This window comes from Gadus morhua, chromosome 12 (genome assembly GCF_902167405.1).
Source record: "Gadus morhua chromosome 12, gadMor3.0, whole genome shotgun sequence".
NCBI classification, from domain to species: Eukaryota; Metazoa; Chordata; class Actinopteri; order Gadiformes; family Gadidae; genus Gadus; species Gadus morhua.
The window spans coordinates 25,860,171-25,883,201 of NC_044059.1; the positions used below are offsets into that span (position 1 = coordinate 25,860,171).

The 23,031-nt window shown below is 46.8% G+C and overlaps 2 protein-coding genes and 1 non-coding gene across 4 annotated transcripts in view; 1 reads left to right on the forward strand and 2 right to left on the reverse strand.

Moving 5' to 3' along the window:
* Nucleotides 1-11,367, forward strand: part of cers1 (ceramide synthase 1) — a 31,078-nt gene extending 19,711 nt beyond the window's left edge. The window contains exons 3-7 of the mRNA XM_030373171.1: nucleotides 2,881-3,061; nucleotides 4,435-4,596; nucleotides 5,198-5,345; nucleotides 5,743-5,903; nucleotides 8,014-11,367. Of these exons, the coding sequence (XP_030229031.1) occupies nucleotides 2,881-3,061; nucleotides 4,435-4,596; nucleotides 5,198-5,345; nucleotides 5,743-5,903; nucleotides 8,014-8,056 (695 nt within the window). The 3' untranslated portion in view covers nucleotides 8,057-11,367. The remainder of the gene's footprint in view (nucleotides 1-2,880; nucleotides 3,062-4,434; nucleotides 4,597-5,197; nucleotides 5,346-5,742; nucleotides 5,904-8,013) is intronic.
* Nucleotides 11,368-11,384: 17 nt separating this feature from the next.
* Nucleotides 11,385-22,453, reverse strand: ncln (nicalin). Of its 2 annotated transcripts, none has more exons than XM_030373170.1 (15): nucleotides 22,131-22,453; nucleotides 21,288-21,478; nucleotides 20,731-20,875; nucleotides 19,822-19,916; nucleotides 18,860-18,940; nucleotides 18,408-18,511; nucleotides 17,503-17,591; nucleotides 16,311-16,450; nucleotides 15,436-15,614; nucleotides 14,629-14,728; nucleotides 14,503-14,541; nucleotides 13,783-13,946; nucleotides 13,597-13,650; nucleotides 13,356-13,434; nucleotides 11,385-13,108 (listed from the first exon to the last, which is right to left on the reverse strand). In XM_030373170.1, the coding sequence occupies exons 1-15, from the start codon at nucleotides 22,303-22,305 to the stop codon at nucleotides 13,046-13,048; spliced, it is 1,698 nt and encodes a 565-aa protein (XP_030229030.1). In that variant the 5' UTR covers nucleotides 22,306-22,453; the 3' UTR covers nucleotides 11,385-13,045. The 2 variants fall into 2 exon arrangements, with proteins under 2 accessions (XP_030229030.1, XP_030229029.1); XM_030373169.1 differs by having other exon boundaries at nucleotides 15,388-15,614.
* Nucleotides 16,620-16,722, reverse strand: LOC115556454 (small Cajal body-specific RNA 11). The gene has a single exon (XR_003979031.1).
* Nucleotides 22,454-23,031: the final 578 nt, after the last annotated feature.

Sequence of the window (23,031 nt, forward strand, 5' to 3'; positions counted from 1 at the left end):
ACAGGGCGAGAGAGAGAGAGAGAGAGAGAGAGAGAGAGAGAGAGAGAGTGACAGAGAGAGAGGGAGGGAGAGAGGGAGGGAGAGAGAGAGAGCGACAGAGAGAGAGGGAGAGAGAGAGGGAGGGAGAGAGAGACAGAGAGAGGGAGGGAGAGAGGGGGAGAGAGAGAGAGAGAGAGAGAGAGAGAGAGAGAGAGAGAGAGAGAGAGAGAGAGAGAGAGAGAGAGAGAGAGAGAGAGAGAGAGAGAGAGAGAGAGAGAGAGAGAGAGAGAGGGAGGAAGAGAGGGAGGGACTTAGAGAGAGAGAGAGAGAGAGTGACAGAGAGAGAGAGAGAGAGAGAGAGAGAGAGAGAGAGAGAGAGAGAGAGAGAACAAGGGAGACAGGCTGAAACGAGAGAGGGCCGGGGGGGGTTAGTGCAGGTTATTGGAGGTAAATGAGATAATGCCGAAGAGGGGAAGTGTTGAAAGCAGGCTAGCAGGGCAGTTTTGGGAAACAGTCGGAACGATGAGAGACTGGGGGGGGCAAATGTTTCCACGTAACTCGTTGCCAGCCGGTCCTCTATGCAGTCGTGTTTACTTTCTCAATGCTTAATGACTGATAGGCCGATCGATATACATTACACAAGGCCTGCGCCTAACCCTGTCCGACCCAGGGAGAGGGTTCTAGGGGGACCTGGCTTACAGTGGGGGGGCGGCGCCTTCCACGGACCCATCTCGTCTGACAGCAGGGCACAGAGATGGCCTTCTGTACTCTGCAGTGTTCACCTGGACGTTTGGCTGTAACGCGCTGAAAGCAGGCCGCCGTCGTGTCCACTCTGGTCTACCTGTGATTGAATCAAACAGGCTAGCAAAATGTCTCAGAAGATAAAGAGATAAGTGACTGATTGTCCTACGTCGCCGGTCGACACTCTCTGTTCGACTGATAGAAGGCCTCCCGATAGGTTGATTGGACAATGGAATCACAGGTCACACGCTGGAAAGAACAGTGATCACGTTGGACTACAGTACACTAAAGTTCACTAACCCTAACCCTGTGAGGCAGGGAAAAAGTGTGTCCGTAATCACAGATCAAACACCATGCACCCCATCATCATTTGAAGGCGTTTAATCTCAGACTGCCTATCTCAGATTGGATCATCTGATACGACAACTATTACGATTCCGTCAATCAGTATGATAGCATACAATACAATTACATTAAATTATATGACTTAAAATTCAAACATGCTATAGTATATTGCCAAAATTGTGACAGGAATCGCCTCATTACTTGTGACCCCTGCGAAGTTCAGTTTGTCCGCCCCCCTTCAGATACTTAATGTAATAAACATTACATTACCGCCGAAATAAACCCATCAAAAACTCGGGCTATCTTATGTAGACATTATAGTTCAACAGTAGTACCGCAGGATCACAGAAAACGAACAGTGCTCAGAGTTCAGAATGCCAAAGTAAAGAGTGAGGGCAATGAGTGATGCTGCAGACATCCACCGCAGACAGACATCCACAACTGCTCCGATGGAGCTCCACACATCCACAACCAGCGTGGCATTAAACATAAGTGCCCTGGAAGCTTAGCCCTCTCTCGGGTGCTTCCGCACAGACGGTGAAATAGTGTGGCGAGTGGCGGTTTGCGGATGAGGGGGATCAGGATAAGTGGCTGTGCATTTCTCTAATACGTCCACGCTATGGAAACGCTGGTTTTTACGGTCGTTTGACTGTCTGATATCTAAAAGCAGGCGATGATTCTTTCGGAGTAAGTGCGGGTCCAAACACCAAAACGGTAACGATACCGCATTGCAAGTAAACACAAGTGAAGTGGTCTGACCCTCTTTCATCCACTGTTTGGTCTTCGTCGACCTCATCACTACGGGGGGTCGCGGTACTCAGGTCGCGGTAAGGGGAACTCGTGTCGCCGACATTGTTACTGCGATTTCCATGCAGAGCTTTGGTGGCTGCTTGCGTGTACGTCGCCAAGCACCGTCGTGGCCTAATGTGTTCTGCTTGAACACTGCATCACACTGACTCAGGTGGGGCGGCTGAGTCAGTGATCGATGCCGTTAACTGTGTATCGGAAACGCATTTCAAAAACGCCATTATCCCGGCGGGTTTTATTGCGGTTGATATTAATATTGATTTAGCGTCCGCCCCTGTCTCGGCTCGGACTCCTATCTGCGATAACGGCGGAATAGTAGGTGACCCAGGCGAGAACCCTGAGCCAACAGCTGAACTCAGCGGATCAGCACTTTCCAATCCGGTGTTCCAGTTCAATCCGAGGCCTTGGTGCTGTTACACTGGTCTGCACGGTTAACTTTGGACAGGCCATTCTTAACCTTTATTCAACACGCCGAGGAACGGATGAGCTTCCTGTTTACGATCCTTCTCAACCTGAACTAACACCACACCTCCCCGCGTGGCCCACCTCAGCCCGCCCAACTCCGTTTGCCGCTGACCCCCCTCACGCGACACGCACAGCTAGACTGTGTACGTCTCGGGCCTGGACTCGGGACTCCTGTCCTATCACCCTGACTGCTCCCGACGAGCTGGCTGTCGCCTTTGCGTTGGTTGACACCGCCGTCGGTGTGTGAATGTGTGCATGAATGGGTGAATGGTAGGCAATGATTGTAACGCGCTATATATTGGGGCGCCCCCGCCCCGGTAGCTCGCGTACCATTAAGGCCCAGTCCTGATCGCTGCGACCCGGGTTCCATTCCTGCCCGTGGTCCTTTGCTGCATGTCCTCCCCTCTCTCTCCCATACAGTCCTCTCTATCTCAATCTTTAATAAAGGATAAAAATGCAAACATAAAATCTTTAAAAGAAAAGTGCTGTATAAATGCGGTCCACTTACCATTTGCCCCTTCACTCCCCCCCCTCGCCCTCCAGACTGGAAGAGCGGCATGTCGGTGCCCACGGACATCGCCATCGCCTACCTGATCCAGGGCAGCTTCTACGGCCACTCCATCTACGCCACGGTGTACATGGACGCCTGGCGGAAAGACTCGGCCGTCATGGTGGTGCACCACGTCATCACGCTGGCCCTCATCTCCTTCTCCTACGCCTTCAGGTGCGGAGACTAGGGGGGGGGGGGTCGGGAGTTGAGTCCAAGCTGATTGGGTCTTGGTTCATCCAAAATGTCCGCTGACTACCTGTAGGCAATCCAGAGCGAGATGCTGTCACTCCGACCTCCTGCATAATTGTTAAATAGTTATTATTAAAAACACTCGGGGCAATATGGGATTTACAAATAAATCGGGCTTGTCAGCCGACTGCATTCAGCGCCCTGGGTTAGGCTGGGATCAGATCTGGTCGTGCTCTGCACCAAACACGAGGTTTATGCCCACCCAGGTGATGCATAATGTTATTAAGGCAACGATCACTGTTCATGGGATAAAATTAGCCGTATTAACAGATCTTCAGGCTGCCTGCTCTCGGCCCTCAGACTCAGTGTTTAACCATATCGCATCATCGATGTTTAGTCTGTAGGCTGAAAGAGGAACAGGAAACGTGATCCAGCCACAATGCAAAGCGCTCTCTGCCTGCGCCGCGGTATCGAAGGGCAAATTAAATGGGCAATCTGTTGCAGACAAAAGCCATCTATGTATCGATTTATAGGTTCATTTGTTTTTATTATACACCACATTGCAAGGCCACCTCACAGACCTTTACAGTGGAGCGGGTCAGAAACACCACACTGCTAAAGACTCATGGGGTGGATGCTAAAGGAAGCTACAGACTCAGGGTAGATGCTAAAGGAAGTTACAGACTCAGATGCTAAAGGAAGCTACATAGTCAGGATATATGCTAAAGGAAGTTACAGACTCAGGATAGATGCTAAAGGAAGTTACAGACTCAGGATAGATGCTAAAGGAAGATTCAGACTCAGAAAGATAGATGCTAAAGGAAGCTACAGACTCAGGGTGGATGCTAAAGTCAGCTTCAGACTCAGAAGGGTAGAGGCTAAAGGAAGCTTCAGACTCAGGGTAGATGCTAAAGGAAGCTTCAGACTCAGATGCTAAAGGAAGCTTCAGACTCAGGATAGATGCTAAAGGAAGCTACAGACTCAGGTTAGATGCAAAAGGAAGCTACAGTCTCAGAAGGATATATGCAAAAGGAAGCCACAGACTCAGAAGGATAGATGCTAAAGGAAGCTACAGACTCAGAAGGATAGATGCTAAAGGAAGCTACAGACTCAGAAGGATAGATGCTAAATTAAGCTACAGACTCAGAAGGATAGATGCTAAAGTAAGCTACAGACTCAGAAGGATAGATGCTAAAGGAAGCTACAGACTCAGAAGGATAGATGCTAAATTAAGCTACAGACTCAGAAGGATAGATGCTAAAGGAAGCTAGAGACTCAGAAGGATAGAAGCTAAAGGAAGCCCCAGACTCAGATGGAGATGTTGAGTCTGTGTTCCGTGTGTCTCGCCTCCCGTCCAGGTACCACAACGTGGGCGTGCTGGTGCTCTTCCTGCATGACATCAACGACATCCAGCTGGAGTTCACCAAGCTCAACGTGTACCTGAAGTCCCGGGGAGGGAGCTACTACCTGCTCAACGACATCCTGTCCAACATGGGCTCCGTGAGCTTCAGCATCACCTGGTGAGTGGGCCGGACAGGACCAGAGCCCGCGGGGGTGTTTTAGGTTTCAAATGAGCTGTTTGTACTCTCGGGACGGATTTGCATTCAAAGGGGGAGAAACGAGGGAGGCTTTGAGGTGACGTTGAGCTCTTGATCGATGCCGGTGTGCAGTTTCTTTAATTTGCAAATTTAGAAGCGCACCTGTGTTCCATTTTATTTCCTGCACCATCAGTCTCGATCATTCTCTTTCTCTCTCACTCTCACTCTCTCTCTCTCTCGCTCTACCTCTCTCTCTCCCTGTCTCTCTCTCGCTCTCTCCTCTGTCTCTCTCTCTCTCTCTCCCTGTCTCTCTCCCTGTCTCTCTCCCTGTCTCTCTCCCTGTCTCCCACCCTTTCACTGCTTCTCTCTCTCTATGTCTGTTTGTCTGTCCGCCTCTCTCAGTCTCACTTGTGCTCTCTTCCTCACTCTCCAGCCCACTCTCCCTCTCTCAATGCCTTTCAATGTCCATCGAGGTCAGACTCTCCCTCTACCTGTCAGAGCGGTCGTGTGTCAGCGTGGCCGGACGGTCCCACCGTCCTGACCTTAAGGCCGGCTTCCCCCCTCTCTTTGTCCCCCCCATCAGGTTCTGGTTCCGGCTGTACTGGTTCCCCCTGAAGGTGCTGTACGCCACCTGTGTCTCCAGCCTGCAGTCGGTCCCTCACATCCCCTTCTACTTCTTCTTCAACGCCCTGCTGCTGGCGCTGCTGCTCATGAACATCTACTGGTTCCTGGTGAGACGCAACGGAAGGAAACACTGTCTGCACGTTGAGTTGGGATGAACGTCACCTGGGATGCAGTGAAGTGTTGTCTTATCTGCTTATTCTTTGATTGCGCTGACTTACGAATCCTTCTGAGGATTCATGGGGTAAATGTGTCGTTTTGTGTTTGAGAAGAAGAACCGTGGATTATCTGTGCCGATGGACGGATACACTCAAACACACAAAAAAACACACTCACTCACACACTCACTACACACTCACACAAAAACACACTCACTCACTCACTCACTCACTCACTCACTCACTCACTCACTCAAAAACACACACACACACAAGCACCGAGTGTGAAGAGCAAGTGTCTCCGGATGGTCCCGTCCTAACCTCTCCTCTCCTCCTTCTGTCCTCCCAGTTCATCGTGGTGTTTGTGGTGAAGGTGCTGAAGATGAAGGAGGTGAACGACGTCCGGGAGTACGAGGAGGTGGAGGGGGTGAAGGCGGCCGCGGCTGGGCTGGTCCCGGCCCACCAAGCCAACGACTCGGACCACCAGCACGACCACAGCGCCGTCCACGGGTGAGTCGCAGTGGAGGCCTTTAGAGGAGCCGGGATCTGATAGGAGGAGCTGTTTATCCCCAGCCACGAGCAAGTGGACGCTGTGTGTATGTGTGTGTGTGTGTGTGTGTGTGTGTACGTGTGCGTGTGCGTGCGTGCGCTCGTGCGTGTGTGTTTCCGCTTGCATCAGGCCCATTCTGAGAGCCATTTAGACTCTGCCCTTAACGGCCTCGGGTCGTAAAGTGGAGCCCCTTAACGCATCTCGCTTGATGGGGCCAAACCAAACCCAAAGGTGCAAAGGAACCATTGCAGGAAGGGAACGCCCTCGTTTGACTGGAAGGGGCAGGAATACGACGGCTAGCGTTTAGCTAAGCATGGCGGTTGGTGGTTGAGATTGAGCTTGAGAGGCGGATCAAAGTTTGCTCTGCACTGCTGTTGGTCGTTGTTGGGCAAGGAAGCGCACACCATACTTAAAGAGGCGTTGTGTATCTCTCTGATTGGGCAGCTATCTTTGAAGCTCCGGTTGGATGCATTGTTCTCTATCTTCAATGAGATCAGTGGGATCGGCTGCCGGCCACGTGTCTCTGGATCATCCTCTGCTGATTACATCGCTTGCCCTCCACCGCTGACATGCAGAAGCCCCTTTAGATACTGTTGGCTTCCCACACATACAAACCATCACATCTCACTGTGTGTGTGCGTGTGCGTGTGTGTGTGTGTGTGTGTGTTTGTGTGTGTGTGTGTGTACTCACGCATGCGTGTGTCTGCTGTATTGTACCTGTTTATCAGAACAGACACGTTTGTTCAAACACTTTGTTTGCGGTCTTGTGAGATCCAGGCCTCTCACTATGAGTGTCACCACCTATCGCCAAAGTTGAACAGTCCCTTCTGGACCGTGATAGGCTGTCATAGGGAAACCCAGGTCAACAAGGTCAAGCCCGGTCAGTGTTGACGATTCAAACTAAGCCCTGAAGCTTTTCCCAAATATAAATTGTTTTGCATATACAAATGTAGACAAACTCGAGTCAGGGGGAGGGGGTGGGGGGGTGGGGGGGGGGGGGGGGCCTTGATGTGGGGAAGGGCTGCATCTCAGGCAGAGGTTATCGCGATGCACGCCAGCCCTGATTGGCCGATAGGATCAAAGTGCGTCCGTTTGCATGGAGATTCGATTAGGCGACGTGACCCAACCCTGCTCCTTATCAGCCCGCCCTTGAGCATGACTGACCTGCCCCAGAGCATCCGCTGACCGCCAGGGGGCCGGCCCTAGGGCTGAACCATTAATCTAGTTCAAACCGAAATCGCCATGTGAAAGAACGCTTTTTTTTGTTTTTTTACTATTTTCTTTTACAATTCAATAGTAAAATAAAGATGTTATAATACCAATTCATGCATCAATTCATTTCAACAAATAGGCCTGGCCTAAAGGAAAGATCAGTTTATATGATGACTTCTTCCATTGTTGTGTTGTTCATACTATAGAATGAATTATTGCTTGTTTAGGCAATAATACAGAACATAAGGAAGAAAAATCGCATGCTAAATCGCAATCGCAGTTTTCGACTCTTTCATCCACGCCGTCCCCTCGCGCTTCCATACAGGAAGTCTGGGTGGAGGCGGCAGTGAGGCGTGCTGCAGCATGCAAACACCACTCACATGTAAAGCTTTGAGTGGAGGTGATTTACTTTTCCTCCTGGGCTTTCTAGGGACGACCCAGATAGAGGCTATCGGTGTTCACTGGCGTGTTGCTCAAGGCACCGCAAGCTAGGAAGCGCAGGGCTAATGACTTGCTAATCATAGGAAATGGTCAATGAATAGGTGAAATTTATGCAGGGTTGGATTCCCTTTTGGCCTGAGCACATCCCTCTCCTCACAATGGTATTACACATGCACTCATTAACTGTAATGTTACTTAGAGAGCAGGTCTCATCTCCCTGTGGAGGGGTGGGGGGAGGGGGGGGGGAGGGATTGAGACGAGAGGTATCATCGGTCTTATCTTTCGCCCTTTCTGCCCTCCTTGATGCCTTGTCTCTCGTTTCCAGCCCAGCTATGGCTCCCTTACATTCTGCCAGCTACTCTAACATGCTCTGGGGCATGTGTCTTTTTTTTTCTCTCCCTCCTCCCTCTGTCACAGGAAACACGTGCAGAATGGCGTCTCCAAGGACAAACATCTATAGTGGATTCTCTGTCGCCATCTTCTGGCTGCCGGCCGCAAGTGCAAGCAGGACGGGCGTCCACGCGTGGCGGTTGGTGTGCTGTCATGATCGCAAAGGAGAAAAAAAGAAAGAGTGAGCAGAAGAAAGTGGTTGGAAAAAGACCATATTTAGGCGGCGGATGTTTTTCTGTAGACTTGTTTCGTTGTTGTCATGGTTGATCTTATCGTTTTTGTTTTAAATTATAGCACTGTGAATGTTATTTCAGGCGACTCTGTGTCTTACCATCCTCATCACAACGTCAATTTAGTTTTGCTTAGAGACGAGACATGCAAACCGCGATTCACAATACAACACCATGCCGGCTGTGTCTGTGTGTCTGTGCGTGTGTGTGTGTGTGCGTGTGTGTGTGTGTGTGTGTGTGTGTGTGTACGTTTGTGTCATCACAATCGTGGACCGTCACATCGCATAACATATCAGCACCCAGCCCGGATATACATCGTGAAGGGTGAGCTGCAATCACAGCCAGTGAAATATCAAAAGGTCTCTCTCTCTCTAAACTAAAAAAGAGCCTGGCTTCGGGATGCTGTGTGTGTGTGTAGTAGTGTGTGTGTGTGTGTGTGTTTGTGTGTGTAGGGGGGGAGTATGTGAGTGGGTGTGTGTGTGTGTGTGTGTGTGTGTGTATATGTGCGCAGCGGCCCCCAGATCCACCTGAGGCAAACTCCTTCCTGTTTGACCACGCTCTCGTATCACATATTGCTTCTCATATCATTTCCCTGGTCAATAACTGAACACGCTGCTTCTACACACACACACACACACACACACACCGATGTACTGAAAGACCAACACGTGCACATACGCATAGACACGCACGCGTAGACACTCGCATACGCATGGACCCACACACACACACAAACACCGCAGCAGTTGTGTTATTGAGATAGCCCCATCATGTTTTTGGTGCATGAGGGAGTGGTGTGTGTGTGTGTGCGCTCCAAATAGTGATGTAAGACCTTTTTTGATACACAGAATTCCAAAACCCTTCGGTTGTTTTTAAAGTGAGGCATTTCAAATGATGAACGTGATTTTTCATGTCTCTTATTTGTTTACTTCCTTCCTGTTGATAAATAGGCATTAGAACACTTACACTCAAAGAGTTCCCGTATGGAATTTATTTTTCGTTTTCTTAATATTTTTTTCGTTGTTGTGTGTTTGTAGTATTGCGTCTGTTGTTGCACTGAGATGAAGGCGTACAAGCTGACGGCCGGTTTATTGACTGCTGTAATTGATTGACTGGGTTTCCGTATAATCCTCTCGTTTCTATTTGAAGGGGTTAATGTTTTATGTTGATAAGCCGTTCAGCGGTTCTCAGAAAATCGAAGTGACGGCCCTGACCCTGTATATGAGAAAAGGAAACAAGCACCATGTGGGAATGCATGACATAGGAATGGTTTTGTTAATATGCTATGAAGTTGTCTTAACATTACAAATGACGAAGAAAAAAAATGCAACCCTCCTGCTTCTCAATGTAATCGTAAACTCCCAGTCGACGGAGTAAACAAATCCTCTTCCATCAGAATCCATCTGAGTCAGCGGAGGCCACGCAATCACGCGGGTGTCTTTTTGCGCGCGTGTGCGTCGGTGTGCGCATTCTCCGTACAGCTCCAGGGAGTCCATCCATCCATCCATCCTACCTCCTCGATCTAATTGAAGCTCTTAGTTTTCCGGACCAACAGCATGCTTGTGCCGCTGGAACAGGCCGCAGATGTTGTGACACACTTGTGTCTCTTTGTCAGTAGGCAACGCTTCCGTTTGTTTGTTTTAGCCCACGGACCCCCCCCCCCCCCCCCCCCACCCTTTCCAAACTAAACTCAAACTAGTTCATGAGTTTCCTGTCGGACGTAGTCGTTTTTATTACTATACCTTTGTTGATTTCTCTAAGAAAATAGCTGCTGTTTTCTGTTTCTGGTTTTGTCCTGAGAGCGTTTGTCTGTAGAGCGACCCACCATCCCCTCGCTGTTCTGCTATGATTGGCTGTTCATTCCAGGATCCCGAGGGACTAGGTAGTCACCTTGTTTTGTTTTATCACTTTAGATTCGTTTTGATTCATTTTGATCACTGAGTCCTATTCCTTCTTTAGTTTCCTTGATGCTCCGATTGTGTATGACGGCAAAAACCTTCAGCTCTCGGTTGACACCTTTTGCAGCACGTGGTGCTATGCATAATTGTGTATTATAAGTTGAAGCGAGACTTAATCACTCCCCGAAGGCTACAATTACTGTTTGTAATATAACTATCGACTACTGATTTTTTTTATGTTAACATTCTAGCCCCAGGGGACTTGAAATGAACTGAACTCTTTTCCAGGGTGTTAAACTCCCTTTTTAATGATTTCCTCAAACCTTTTTTTAAAAGGCATACTTTAATGACAACTTTAGCCATGGTTGAATTAGTATTATTTCACTGCAAAAGAAAACGTTCGAGACAGGGGCAGAGATAAGTGTTGTTAACATGAATGAACCGCGATGAAGGTTTGACGTGCCATGGTCCCCCAAGGAAACCATCCATGGTACGTTCAATCACTGAGTAACTTCGCCCCCTCCCGCTCCGTCCATATCTCTCCCCGTCTGTCATGATAGCGATGGCCTTGATCTGCATTAACTGCATCCACGACTGGTGTGTTTAATTTGACAGGAGTTTCCATTGGAACCGTCCAAATGCACCTTCCGAAAATATGAAACTACGAAAAATGAAATTATGTGCAGTGGATTGATATTAGGTAAATGTTTCCGTGATTTATTTGGCTGATCTATTTTCATGTGAAATGGGGGATGCTGTGAGATGCATTTTGATTAATGTTTTTAGATTGTGCCAAAAACGTCCATTCAATTATAATCTTGGTGTTTTTCTGGGACCTAGCGGAAAGGGCGGGGAAGAGGTTGTTGAAAATATGGGCGGTTATTTCCTGCAGTTTTTATTTTATTTTATAAATTGCACTGTAATTTATTGTTTTTTGTTTACTAGTACCTCACAATGTCAGTAAATTTGAATAATTGTGGAACTTTTGTAATCACATTTGAGAGTTAGCTGTTAGGGTTGTAATTTTAAAGATACAGGATTTGTTGCTCTGGACCATTGGTACACTGTAAAAATCAACCATTCGCTCCTTTTCTTTGTCTGATCTTGTTTGAATCTCACCCCTTTCTAAATCTCTGACAACTGGTACTCAATGTTTTATTTCATTTTTTAAACATAGTTTTAATAATTCCATTCAACCAGTGTTATTGTATCATGTGCCCCTTCATCAAATAAAAATAATTATGTAAATTACAGCCAATCCTTTGCATCGCAGATTTATTTCACCAAATTTATTTTTGTTCAAAGTATTATCTAACGGTCATTTTCAGGATCACATGGCAACAGCTTAAGACACGCACATAACAGGAGAGATCAAATCAGTGCTCACATCCAGCATCGACTGCTTCAATAAATTAAGTCATAGAAAGGCATCCCACACACACACACAGCATTTCCCTTGGTAGGCAAGTCATTTACACAAGTCCTTTTTCATCGTTACCATGATTGTAAATAGGGACCAGGGGGCAGACATAGATCATGCACTGACACATGGAATAGTTACTATCGCTAGCAAGCAATATGCATTCTTGACAAGATCAGGGAACACGGATTTAATCAAATGCAGTAAAGCAATGGTTGTCACCAAAACGTCTTGACCTGAACATACTGTTATCTGATACCGATAGTGACACCTCCAGCAATAACATGAAGAATTGGATCACAATGACATTCAACATGGCCTGGCTTTTCGGCTTGGTTCCTTGTGTCCTACGGTGTTATGGTGGCACTGTGTGAGAGAATGCCCCACGTCCAACACATGCATGGGCTGACAAGATCAAGTGGCCATGATCGTTAACCATTAACAGCCCAGCAAAATCGCAGACAGCAGGATTTAGGGTTAAGGTAGAGTAGAGTACATTAGTATGAATTGACAATTTTTTAAAAAACATTAGTGAGAAAAAACAAACATTAAGTGCAACAAAGGTCTCTGATGTTTGTTCAATGATCAAATAATTTCTTTTTTTTTGCATTATTTTTTTTTTTTACCGAAATCGTATTCAAAAATGGGATTTAATTTCATACAGGAGGAGAACAAGGAAATTCATTAGCATATCATCATAACCGCTCCAATTGTTTAAGCGTACTAAAAAAGGGCAATCAAGCCGGGTTATCTACACACAATCTTCACATTAATTCGGACAGGCCTTCCGATAAGTTAAACCATCCTTAAAAAAAAAATGAAGTCATTACTGAGTGTTACGAATGTGACACATTTCAATACAGATTACAGGGCGACCTCTGACCTCCACAGAACTCAAATCTCCCTCTAGCTGCCTGATGAAGCCTGAGCCCTTCCAGTTCGGTTTGGCAGAGTAACACTCAGGCTCCGAGAGCCGGGTTAACGGCCAGCCTGTACTGGGCTACCCCCCCCCCCATCGACCCACCAGGGAGGGCCAGGGAGAGACCTCACAGGGGGGGTCCAGGACTCAGCCTGTCCCAGCCGTCTCACGGTGCGTCCGTCTGACCCGACTGCACAGACAGACACCCCAGGCTGAGTGCAATTGGGGGATTTACTGATTACCCAAAACTGGTGGTTAAAAAAAGAAAAGAAAAAAAGATATAAAAACAGGAAAAAAAAAAAGGCAGGAAGACGGGGAGAAAAATAAATCTTGGCATTTTTGTCAAAAATGAGCCCCAAAGTGTTAATGTTTTTTAAAAATGTGTTAAATTCATCAGCGAGAGGGTAATGACAATGTTGATTCAAAAGAAAACATCAGGCAGTCTCTCTCCCTCACGCACACGCACACACACACACACACACACACCTACCGAAGTACATACAAACACAGCTGCATGGCCCGGCCTCAGGTTCTGATTGGCCGGAGCTCAGAGGGGGAGTGTGGGGGGAAGGGATTGAGCGGGCTAAGAGGTCTAGTGGGTCTTGGCCTTGGGCTGAGTGACTTTACGGATGACACTGTAGAGGAGGCCGAAGTTCTGGAACGGACCAAGGAGAAACAGATGGAGTGAGGGACTTTTGAAAGACTTTGTTATAAATTGTTAAGTAATTAAGTAAGAAGTGTCAGCTTGCCTAAGGCGATGCAGAAATTAAGAACTGTGTTGCAAAAAGCAGTACTTTGACATAAATACCGATGTTATACCCGCGCTTGACTGAAAGGATTGCAATGGCGGCTATAAAAGGATTATGACGTGTAAAACAATCTGAAGTGCTCTAAAGACCTACCTGGATGGCCAGATACATAACTCCCAGATAGGCTGCTATACAGAACGCCAGTAGCAGGTCAAAAATGGCAGGCTTTACTCTGAAACAGACAAGATAAAAAGGGGATTTACAGACAAGGCCAACTTAAAAAGAGGACTTTTAACCTTAGGAAGATTGGTGCCACTCCCAAAGCTGTTAAAATGAATCAATTGGGATTCAGCTCAAGCCTGCAGAACCATTCAGAGGCCATCTAAAGCCCTACCTGTAAGCATTCATTTGTTGCTTCAGCTGATCGTAGAACACAAACTCCGGATCCCTGAGAGAGAAAAACATAAATCTAAAAGTTAAATCACTGCACGAAGCTTAACAAGAAACAGTCCTCATCCAGGCTTTGTGTGTGACAGTCGGGCCGTCACCACGACGGCGGTCTAAACGGAGCTGGGCTGACCTCTTGTCCGCCTTGACGTAGTGCCTCTTGACGTCCTTCAGGTAGCGCCCCAGCTGGTGCTCCAGGGTGGACACCACGCTGCTGTCCTTGTCCAGGAGCTGGGCTGCGCGGGGCTGAGCCGTCAGCCAGTCCACCACCGACGACAGCTGCTCCTCTTGCACCTGCTGGGGGTGGGGGGGGGACAGGGGGGCGTCACCAGGGCGGCAGGCCGTGGAGCAGTGGGGATGTCACCGGAGACTTTTCCCTTCCCGATAACGATTCCTGAACTTGAGTATCGGCCGATACCGAGTATTTACTGATACAGCCTCTAGCATTTTGACGACTCATAGAACAAAAAAAGATTTGATTTATAATCTATATTTATAATAATACATTTGTAATATTGTAGGTAAGCATCAATGCATCCACGTTTTTCCTAATTGGTAGCTGGAACGCACGTCGCTCGGAGATGACGCGTTTCCCATTTCCGACTTTTCCACCTCAAACCATTTACGAACGCAACAGAACACTGCACGCGTTTGTGATGTTCTTTGCCTGTGTCATAGATGAGCAAGTCACGTGATGTATCGGATCAGCGCATTGACTTGCATACTGCCTAAAAAATGCAGTATCGCCGACACTGCCTTAAAATGCAGTATCTGAGGAATTTCTGACACTGGTATTGGTATCGGAACAACTCAGAATAAGGGAGTCTGAGAGGGGGGAGTGCAGCTCTCTTACCATCTGCTCAGTGAAGATCTGGAGGTCCTCTGGGACACCCTGGGAGGAGAGAGGAGGAGACGGTCAACCAACACGTGGGGACTACCCATGTTGAAGTGACGTCAGTGCAGTGGACCACAGCAGTACCTCAGCGTTCACCTTCTCCGTCAGGTTGTAGATGACTCTGGCCAGCGCCTCGGCCACCACCTTGGTGTTCCTGCTCAGCTTCCTCAGGTCGACATGAGGCCTGCAAACACACACACACGAATATCAACACAAGGCAGACGGGAAGGGACATTTTGCAAGAGGGAGAAAAAGAAAAATAGAATAGGTTCCGTCTAGATCACCCAGAACAAAAGAGTGAAATTCTGCAAAAGACATGCTTCTCTTGGAATTTGAAATGCAAGAAGCGGAACATAGAAAGATGGTGCGCAGTATTTGCTGTTCTAACCACACACACACACACACACACACACACACACACACGGGTGACAGCTGGGAAGACACAGGGAAAGTTAGAGTTGAACGAACAGGAAGGAGCTCTTACGACACCGGTGGGCCAATCACAAAGATCCGACTCCCACATTACCATGGGCTTCTCAGATCTGACAAAAATCCAAAACCATAATCACAAAGGTCGATTAATTTAATATATTAATATCTGGCCATGGTTGTGTGTCTCAGGGCTTTGTTTTAATTACGTTTTGAACCACTGCTTCAATGTGGACCCCCACCCTCATTGATCAGCCCCAGGGGGGGGGGGACGAGACAGACAGACAGACAGACAGAGACTTCTAAGGGGAGGGGGAGGGGAGACGATGACTGTGAAACAAAGACAAAGACGGCGACGCCAGCGTCCGCCCCCACGCTGGCGCGAGGCGCGAGGCGTGCAGTAGAGGGACCCACCCAGCAGGGGGCAGTCCCGCTCCGTGGCGAGAGGAGGGGGACACTGACCGCACGTCCATGATGCTGGAGCGCTCCGCCAGCCGGTGGGAGGGCAGGTGGGACAGCGTGAAGGCGGGCAGCCTGCGGATGCCGAAGCGCTCGTGCTCCCAGGCCAGCGTGTCGTCGGCCAGGTTGATCTTCTTGTGCACCATGGAGAACTTGAGCTCCGGGTACTGGCTGGCCACCACCTGGGGGCGGGGGGGGGGGGGGGGGGGGGACATCGGACCATAGATCAAGATCTGACTTTGTCTTTACTCAGCCCCAAAAATCCAGTAGCGGTCAGGCTCTACTTTATTGTAGTTTTTGATTCCTTCCATTTATTTTTGAACATGCATTGTGTTATTGGAGTTATGCATTTGTTGCTCAGGATCCTTAGGATCCCATTTGTTTGTTTTTATTTTATTTCTTGCATTTTATTGCTCATTTTGTAGGCACTCTTTTTAAAATGATGAAAATGAAAAAATTAAAATGTACGTCGTCCTTCCATTTCCTCTTCCGTGCGAAAAGCGCTGCTGATTATATCGTCTCTTTAAGATGCGATACTAAACACTCTGATACACTCGCTTGTGTCCATTTTAAGAGGGTTGCATTTGTGCAATGGGAACCATCTGCAGTTAAATAACGGCTAGTGACATCCATTGAAACTGTACTTCACAGCAACAGCTTCAGCAGAGACATTTTCCCACCCCGTGTTGTTTACTACGAGGGCAACTTGGCTTTGGTTTGGAAAAATTACATAACCTTTAAAAATAAATGTTATTAATGTTTGTTTGGTCCTATCCCAGGTTACGTCATCATTGACAGCTGCACACAAGTCGTATACACCCGGTGGATCATAGCCTTGTGTGACGCGGACGACCGTAGCGTCTGACGGCTCTGCTCACCGACTCCAGCTCCCTCAGCAGGGCGTGCTGGGGGGTTCCTTCCTTGGGGGGCTTGGACACGTGGAGGTGCAGCCCATCGCCGTTGCCCAGGGTGTCCAGGCACAACACAAACGCCACGTTGTCCTGCAGCAGGCTGGAGTCTGGGGGCAGAGAGAGCCAAGAGGATGAAACACGGGGAACGGAAAGGGGTTAAAATGAGGATTTAAGTTTGGGACCGCGAGATGCCGGACCCCTACCTAGTCCTTCGTTTGTTAGGGCCTCCTTAGTGTTAATGCTGAATAGTGTAGGAGAAGGAAGAGCTATAAGAGAAGTGTAGCGTCATGCCTTTAAGGCCACGACCAGACTATGGTCAGGCCTCCAATTTAGACGCGATGCTCTATGTCCAAACCGGAAGATTCTCTGTTATGGACAACAGGAAGCAGGGGTACAGACAACAGGCCTTTCAATTCCTGAATTTGCTTATTTGTTTTATGCCGCATTATAGAATGAGATGGTTAGTGAGATAAAGGACCAGGGCAGGAATCGAACCGGGGTTGCTGCGATCAGACCTGAGCAATGGTACGCGCTCTACCCGATGCGCCACCGGGGCCCACATTTCTTCGGTGGTCCAATCACTATAATAAACTAAAGGGAACTTTATTTAGCTTTAGATTGACTTAAGAGAATACATCATTCATTATTAGTAATTTGGGTGAGCCATTGATACATGACTGCATAGAAATGTCAATTATCAAAAATAAACCAATGAAATGTTATGATTTAGGCAATATTTTCGACCAAAAAAGGACACAATTTATCATCAACATGCTTAAAGCTTAGCCGACATGTTCCGGCCCACAAAGAAAGAAGTCAGCCCTGAGTTTGCAAATTTAAGGCCTCCGTGATCCGGAAATTAACTGTACCACAGATTAGTCCTCACGTTTCCTCAGAAACATGTTGCGCAAGCATGCTGCGTCTACTACTACCACTGCTGCTTCTACTCCTTCCACTACCAAGGTGGTCCTCTTCCATGAATAATATTGTTCACAATGTTGTTTTTAAATTGTACATAGTTGTGTTGTGAATATTTTACATTTATTTCAATGAAGTTTTTTTTAGTCTATCTTGTTGCTCAATATAGTGGGTGACCGTGTGTGGGGAGGATAGTTTAACCTCATCATGTACAGGTAGGGGTGGAGTTCTGCCTGCATACCTGTGTGGTCCAAGTTGTCTTCCAGCCAACGCTTAGTTCCCTGGTAGTTAAACTTCCCTCCGCCAGAGACGAAGAACAGCAGGTTGTACCTGAACACAGAACAGGGAGAACGCGGTCATCTACAGCCGTCGATAAACTACATCCCACACGGTACAGGTCTCTAATACAGCAGGGTTAGAAGATCCGCACTGAAAGATTCCCCCTGCCTCACAGTAAGTCTGTCCATAGTTGTACACAGGATATGGGGCACGACCCGTCAAATTAAGTAGGATGCCGGTGAGTACCAATCTATTACCAGTATATACGTATGCACAGAAATGGTCAAGAACAAATTAGGGAATGAAAGTGCTTATTTAATGCTGAAAAATGTTGTAGAAAATAACCCTGGCAACTCAGCACCTACACATTCATTATTAAGCAAGCGTAAACAAACGTAAACCATTTAGGCCTTCCCAACTTCACGAAGTGTTCCATTAGATTCGCTATTCAAACAAACGCAAAACGTGACTAATGCAATTTAATCAGAAACGTGCTCTCGCTCTATTCAGCAGTCGGTACTCCCAGTATAATCATAAGGTGATTAATCATAATCACCGACCCTGTCAATTTAAGTGCGACCCAAATTATTTTATGAGCTTAAAAAATAAATAAAAATAAAATAATAAAAAATATATATATAATAATTGATGCAAACTATAATTACGTTTTTGTACAGCACCTCTTCATTCTGTACAGGGATTAGCGAATTTTCTCGTAAATAAAATAAAAAAATAAAATAAATTCCCTACCTACCCATGACCTCAACTGACAACCAACAGGAACCAAATATATATATTTTTTAGCCATAATCTCATGCTCCCAGAAGATGAGCCGTGCAGGGCGGCCGGCGCCTGAGCAGCACCTACCCAGCGTGGGTCCTCTTGTAGGTGTACAGCCTGGAGAAGAGGCGCGCCAGCTCCAGCAGCATGGACACCCCACTGCCGTTGGAGTCCGCACCGTAGGACAGCCACTGTGCGACGGACAAAACACACATTACCTTCACCGTCATGGCATCCCTGTCCATGAATTTAAATGTATTTAGTTTTACGTTTAGGTCTCCGCTCTCCTACACACTTACTTTTTATTAAATATTTTTTTTATTGAAGTCTCAGATTTCCTACTCGTGTTTCTCTTATACTTTTACTTTTTCTTATGTTGCACTGTTGGAGGAGCCCAAGACTAAAGAATATCATTGCCAGCAACTGTTCTGTAATTGTCTTAATAACATGCATTAAACTCTCTTTTGTTACATTAATACTAGTATACTATACTAGTACTACTATACTAGTGTATATTGTTTGGTGGGCAGGTTGTGTACCGGAGCCACGCCGAACGCGTCGTAGTGAGCGACCAGGACGATGGTGGGCAGGTCTTCTCCTCCGACCCCGGCCAGCCGCCCCTGAGGGACAAGAAGACATTTGTTAATAACTAGAGCTGTGGCACGTGGAGACGGCACCCATGTTCCTCTCTCCTCTCCGCCCACACAGCCAAACTCTGCAGTCTTGGTGTCAGAGCATTCTCCAGGGCAGCTCCCCGGCTCTGGAACTCCCTCCCCCGACATATCCGCGATTCCCAGTCCCTCACCGTCTTCCAGTCCCACCTCAAGACCCATCTCTTCTCCTCTGCCTACTCCTAGACCCCCCCCCCCCCCCCCCTCCATCGACATCGACAATGTATTATTATTACATTATGCTCTTCTCCAATAAAGTCTGAAAACATTGGCTTCAAGTTCAAAAAATGGAGCTGAGGAGAATAAAATAAAAGTTACACAGTAACCAGTGTATTAAAAAACTTATTTAAAATTAGCGTTTTCTAGAAAACCAAGAGCTTGAGAACTTTTTCATATGCATGACATACATTACAGCTAGCAGTAGCAGCGAACAGAAACTACATTAAGTAAAGCTGCGGCCAGTCCATTTGCGAGCTTGCTGCGGGGGGGGGCACTCCCCAGTAAAAATCCTCAGTGGGCATCCTCTAATCCCCTGCACAATGACTAAACCCATTCATTTCACTCTGGGTTTAAGTCCCTGCTCAGATCAACACACAATGCCCCCGCACACTTTCTTTGTAATTGTCAACCACTTTTTTTTAGTTTGAATAGAAACAACCATAGACTCGGCCATTTTAATAACTCATCAAGGAAATGGATCCCGCTACCCCATTAATGTTCTCCACAGTAGTTGTTGGATGGCTTGGTTTTAAAAAGCCCTGACTTGGTCCTTCCCAAACTAGTAACCGTATGAGGTGGGAACAGACTAGCGTGAGGTCTTTGTGTCTCACCTCCAGACTAGTGATGGCCCAGTCACTGATGGCTTTGCTCTGGGCCCCGCTGGTCACCATCTGGAAGCCGTTGGCTGTGGCAGTATGCAGCAGCACTGGGGAGGATAAAATGGATGACATTCAAAACCAGCATCCTGTTCTCTAAGATCTTAAACTACACCATACGAACTAGTGATCGACCGATATCGTATATTTGCGTTTTTTACGTGTATCGGCCGATTTCTTTTCCCATTATTTTCTTCGGCATGACATTTACAGTCAGTTCAATAAATGTTTCTCATAAATGAGAAATTGTAACATTTGTTTTCATCATTGTGTAATTTTTATGATGCTAATTGAGGGAGGCTTAGCCTGGAAATCCGGACCCACATCTACAAAACTGTAGGGTCTGGCAAAGAGTAATGAAAATGGCCCAACTCGAGGGGCCGCACCAAGCACGCATTTGAAAATATCAGAAGAATACAAGGGGTGACGTATCCAGACCAGTGAAGCTAACCTATAGATAAGACTCTTGCCGCATCCGGTCGGTAAACAGCAACGCTTTTGGCACGCCTATATTGATACATCGATGTGACTGATTAATGTTCTGGGCCAGGGGAGGCCCAGAATATACACGAGTATATTGCTCGTTCCCAGAGTGACTCGCTGAGCAAATTCAAATTGTGCTCTCGTGAGAATTCTGGAGTCAGGGTATTATCGGCTCAAAAAAATCGGTATCGGCGTATCGGTTATCGGCTATAAAACATCCATATCAGGCTACCCCTAGTACGAACACCTTTGAACTACTATTTAAATCAAAGACCATCATATCCATTCAAACTCAAGCAACACGGCAAAAGAATACACCCGTTTCGCCTACAGACAAATACTTCTTGGATCGTGAATGAGCACGATCCAAGACATGCACACCTTCTGCAGCAGTGGAGGACCCCTGGGTGGGTGAGGACGTCAGGGTCTGGGTGTAGATGGACAGCAGCTCTTCGTCCTCCAGTGCAAAGTACACCGGGACGATGGTCTCTGTGGCCAGCATCTCTGGCTCCAGCTCCATGAACTGCTACAGTGGACCAAAGTGAAGAGAGGGAGGGGTTAACTATGGTGGGATCACACAGCTCACATGGGTCAAGGTATTCTGCAATGCAAGCAGTGCTTCCTGTGTGCGTTTATCATTCATAGATGGAGTTCAACCATTTTGACGAAACATGCTAGCACGGTTAGACCGGCTTTACTGTATAAATAAGTACCGTACACAGTTAAGCACTTTTCCGCGTTATCATTATTTTTACCGCTGACAATTAAATTAAGCAAGCACTATCATGAGGAGTCTCAATAAATTGTGATTAAATTAACAAAAGCCAACCTACTACTACTCCTGCTACTAGAAATGTTTAAGAAAAAAGTTGAGTGTGTGTTTGGATCAATGCACAATGTTACAACTGTTAAACGACGATGGTGAAGAGCGTTATTACTTGTACTATGTCTTGAGGCATAGTAGACATGTTCTTGGGCAGGATTATCACCACAGCCCCAGCCGACTGGCGCAGGGCTTTCTGGTACTTCTCATACGAGAAGTCCACCAGCCGCATAATAACACAGCGACGACTGAGGACCTCTGCCTCCACAGAACGGGCCTCCGTGTTCAAGATAGCATTCCTGGTACCTAGTGGTAAACAAGTTTGAGCTATCAGGTTAGTGTACAAAGATATGACATTACATGAACAAGTATCGTTATACAAATAAATGAAACGTATTCCCTTTATATTGATCCATTCTTTTTTTTAGCAACATTGGTATACAGTGTGAACCAACATCAATATGACAACACTTGAGTATTAGACCCTGCATTTAGTGAACGCAAATGCCAGTGAACGGGATTGTATGTTTATATCTTTTGTTTATATAATATTGTTTCCACCTTTTCAATCGTACTGGGTTTGCTGGGGCCAATTAAAAACATATCTACCTACACCAGTGGACACCCTTCATTAGACAATTTGCATTATAGTAAGTACATGCAAATGTTGTAATCGTTCCATCTCTATGTTTGTAACGTCATCGGTTTAGAGGGGTATATTGTACTGGTTCATTTGAATGGAAATCGCGTTCAATTCCGAATCAATGAACGGGCCAATAAGGAAACAACAGCTAGCCAACCCAGCTACTGCGGCTAGGAGCTACGGCTAGCATGCGTGCTGTCATTGCGTTACCTTGACATTTATAGTCAAGCGATTGGATTTAGAACCAACACACGTTACTAACCCAGTATAATTAAATCTCCGTTTTATTTTCAGTGCATTCCCGACTTGACTTACCATAGGGCTGTCCCTGTAGGTCGTACTGCTGCATGCGATACACAGTGAATTCATGCGCTGCATCAGCTGGGAGCGGTGACACAAGAATCAGCACCGCAGGAATAAATACAATAAAAGTCAAGGGAAACGATGTTTTAAACATGTTATCGAACACCTCGCTTGCTTCCTCGAACATCGTGGCGAATACGTTGAGCACCAAAGTAGAGGAAAATTAAGAATTTTGGCTGGCCAGATGATAAGGAACTGGTAGCTATTGGAGCTAACCTACTTGCTAAGCAACTGCTACTCTCTCTCTATGGCATGTGATTCTGAGCAGGCGAACAGCTCGGCTACCTCTTGTGTCACAGCGTGCCAAACGGAATTATAAACGTCTAAATGTCCAAGCTTGAAAATCGATGTAGATAAAATAACAACGATTAATAGTGTATTAATTTTTTTACATTTGCAAATATACATATATATTGGTGTATAATAATAGAGGTCCTTCCGGAAAAAGTTGTGCCAGCTATTGCAGTTAAGGGTTTGAACTTAAGATGGCGCTATATATCCTCTTTGGTTTGTTAAAGGTCTTGGATGATTCTGCAGTAGGATGTCTCGAGCTTATAGTACACATACAACAACCATTGACCACAGGGGTGCTTTTATAGGAGCTTACATTTGAAAATTGTGGATAATCGTATGTATCGGCATTGCGCGCGTGTGTGTGTCTGTGTGTGTCTGCGTGCAAGGGTAAGTGTGTGTGTGTGTGTGTGTGTGTGTGTGTGTGTGTGTGTGTGTGTGTGTGTGTGTGTGTGTGTGTGTGTGTGTGTGTGTGTGTGTGTGTGTGTGTGTGTGTGTGTGTGCGGGTAAGTGTGTGTGTGTGCGTGTGTGTGTTTGTGTATGTGTTTGCGTGTGATTGCAA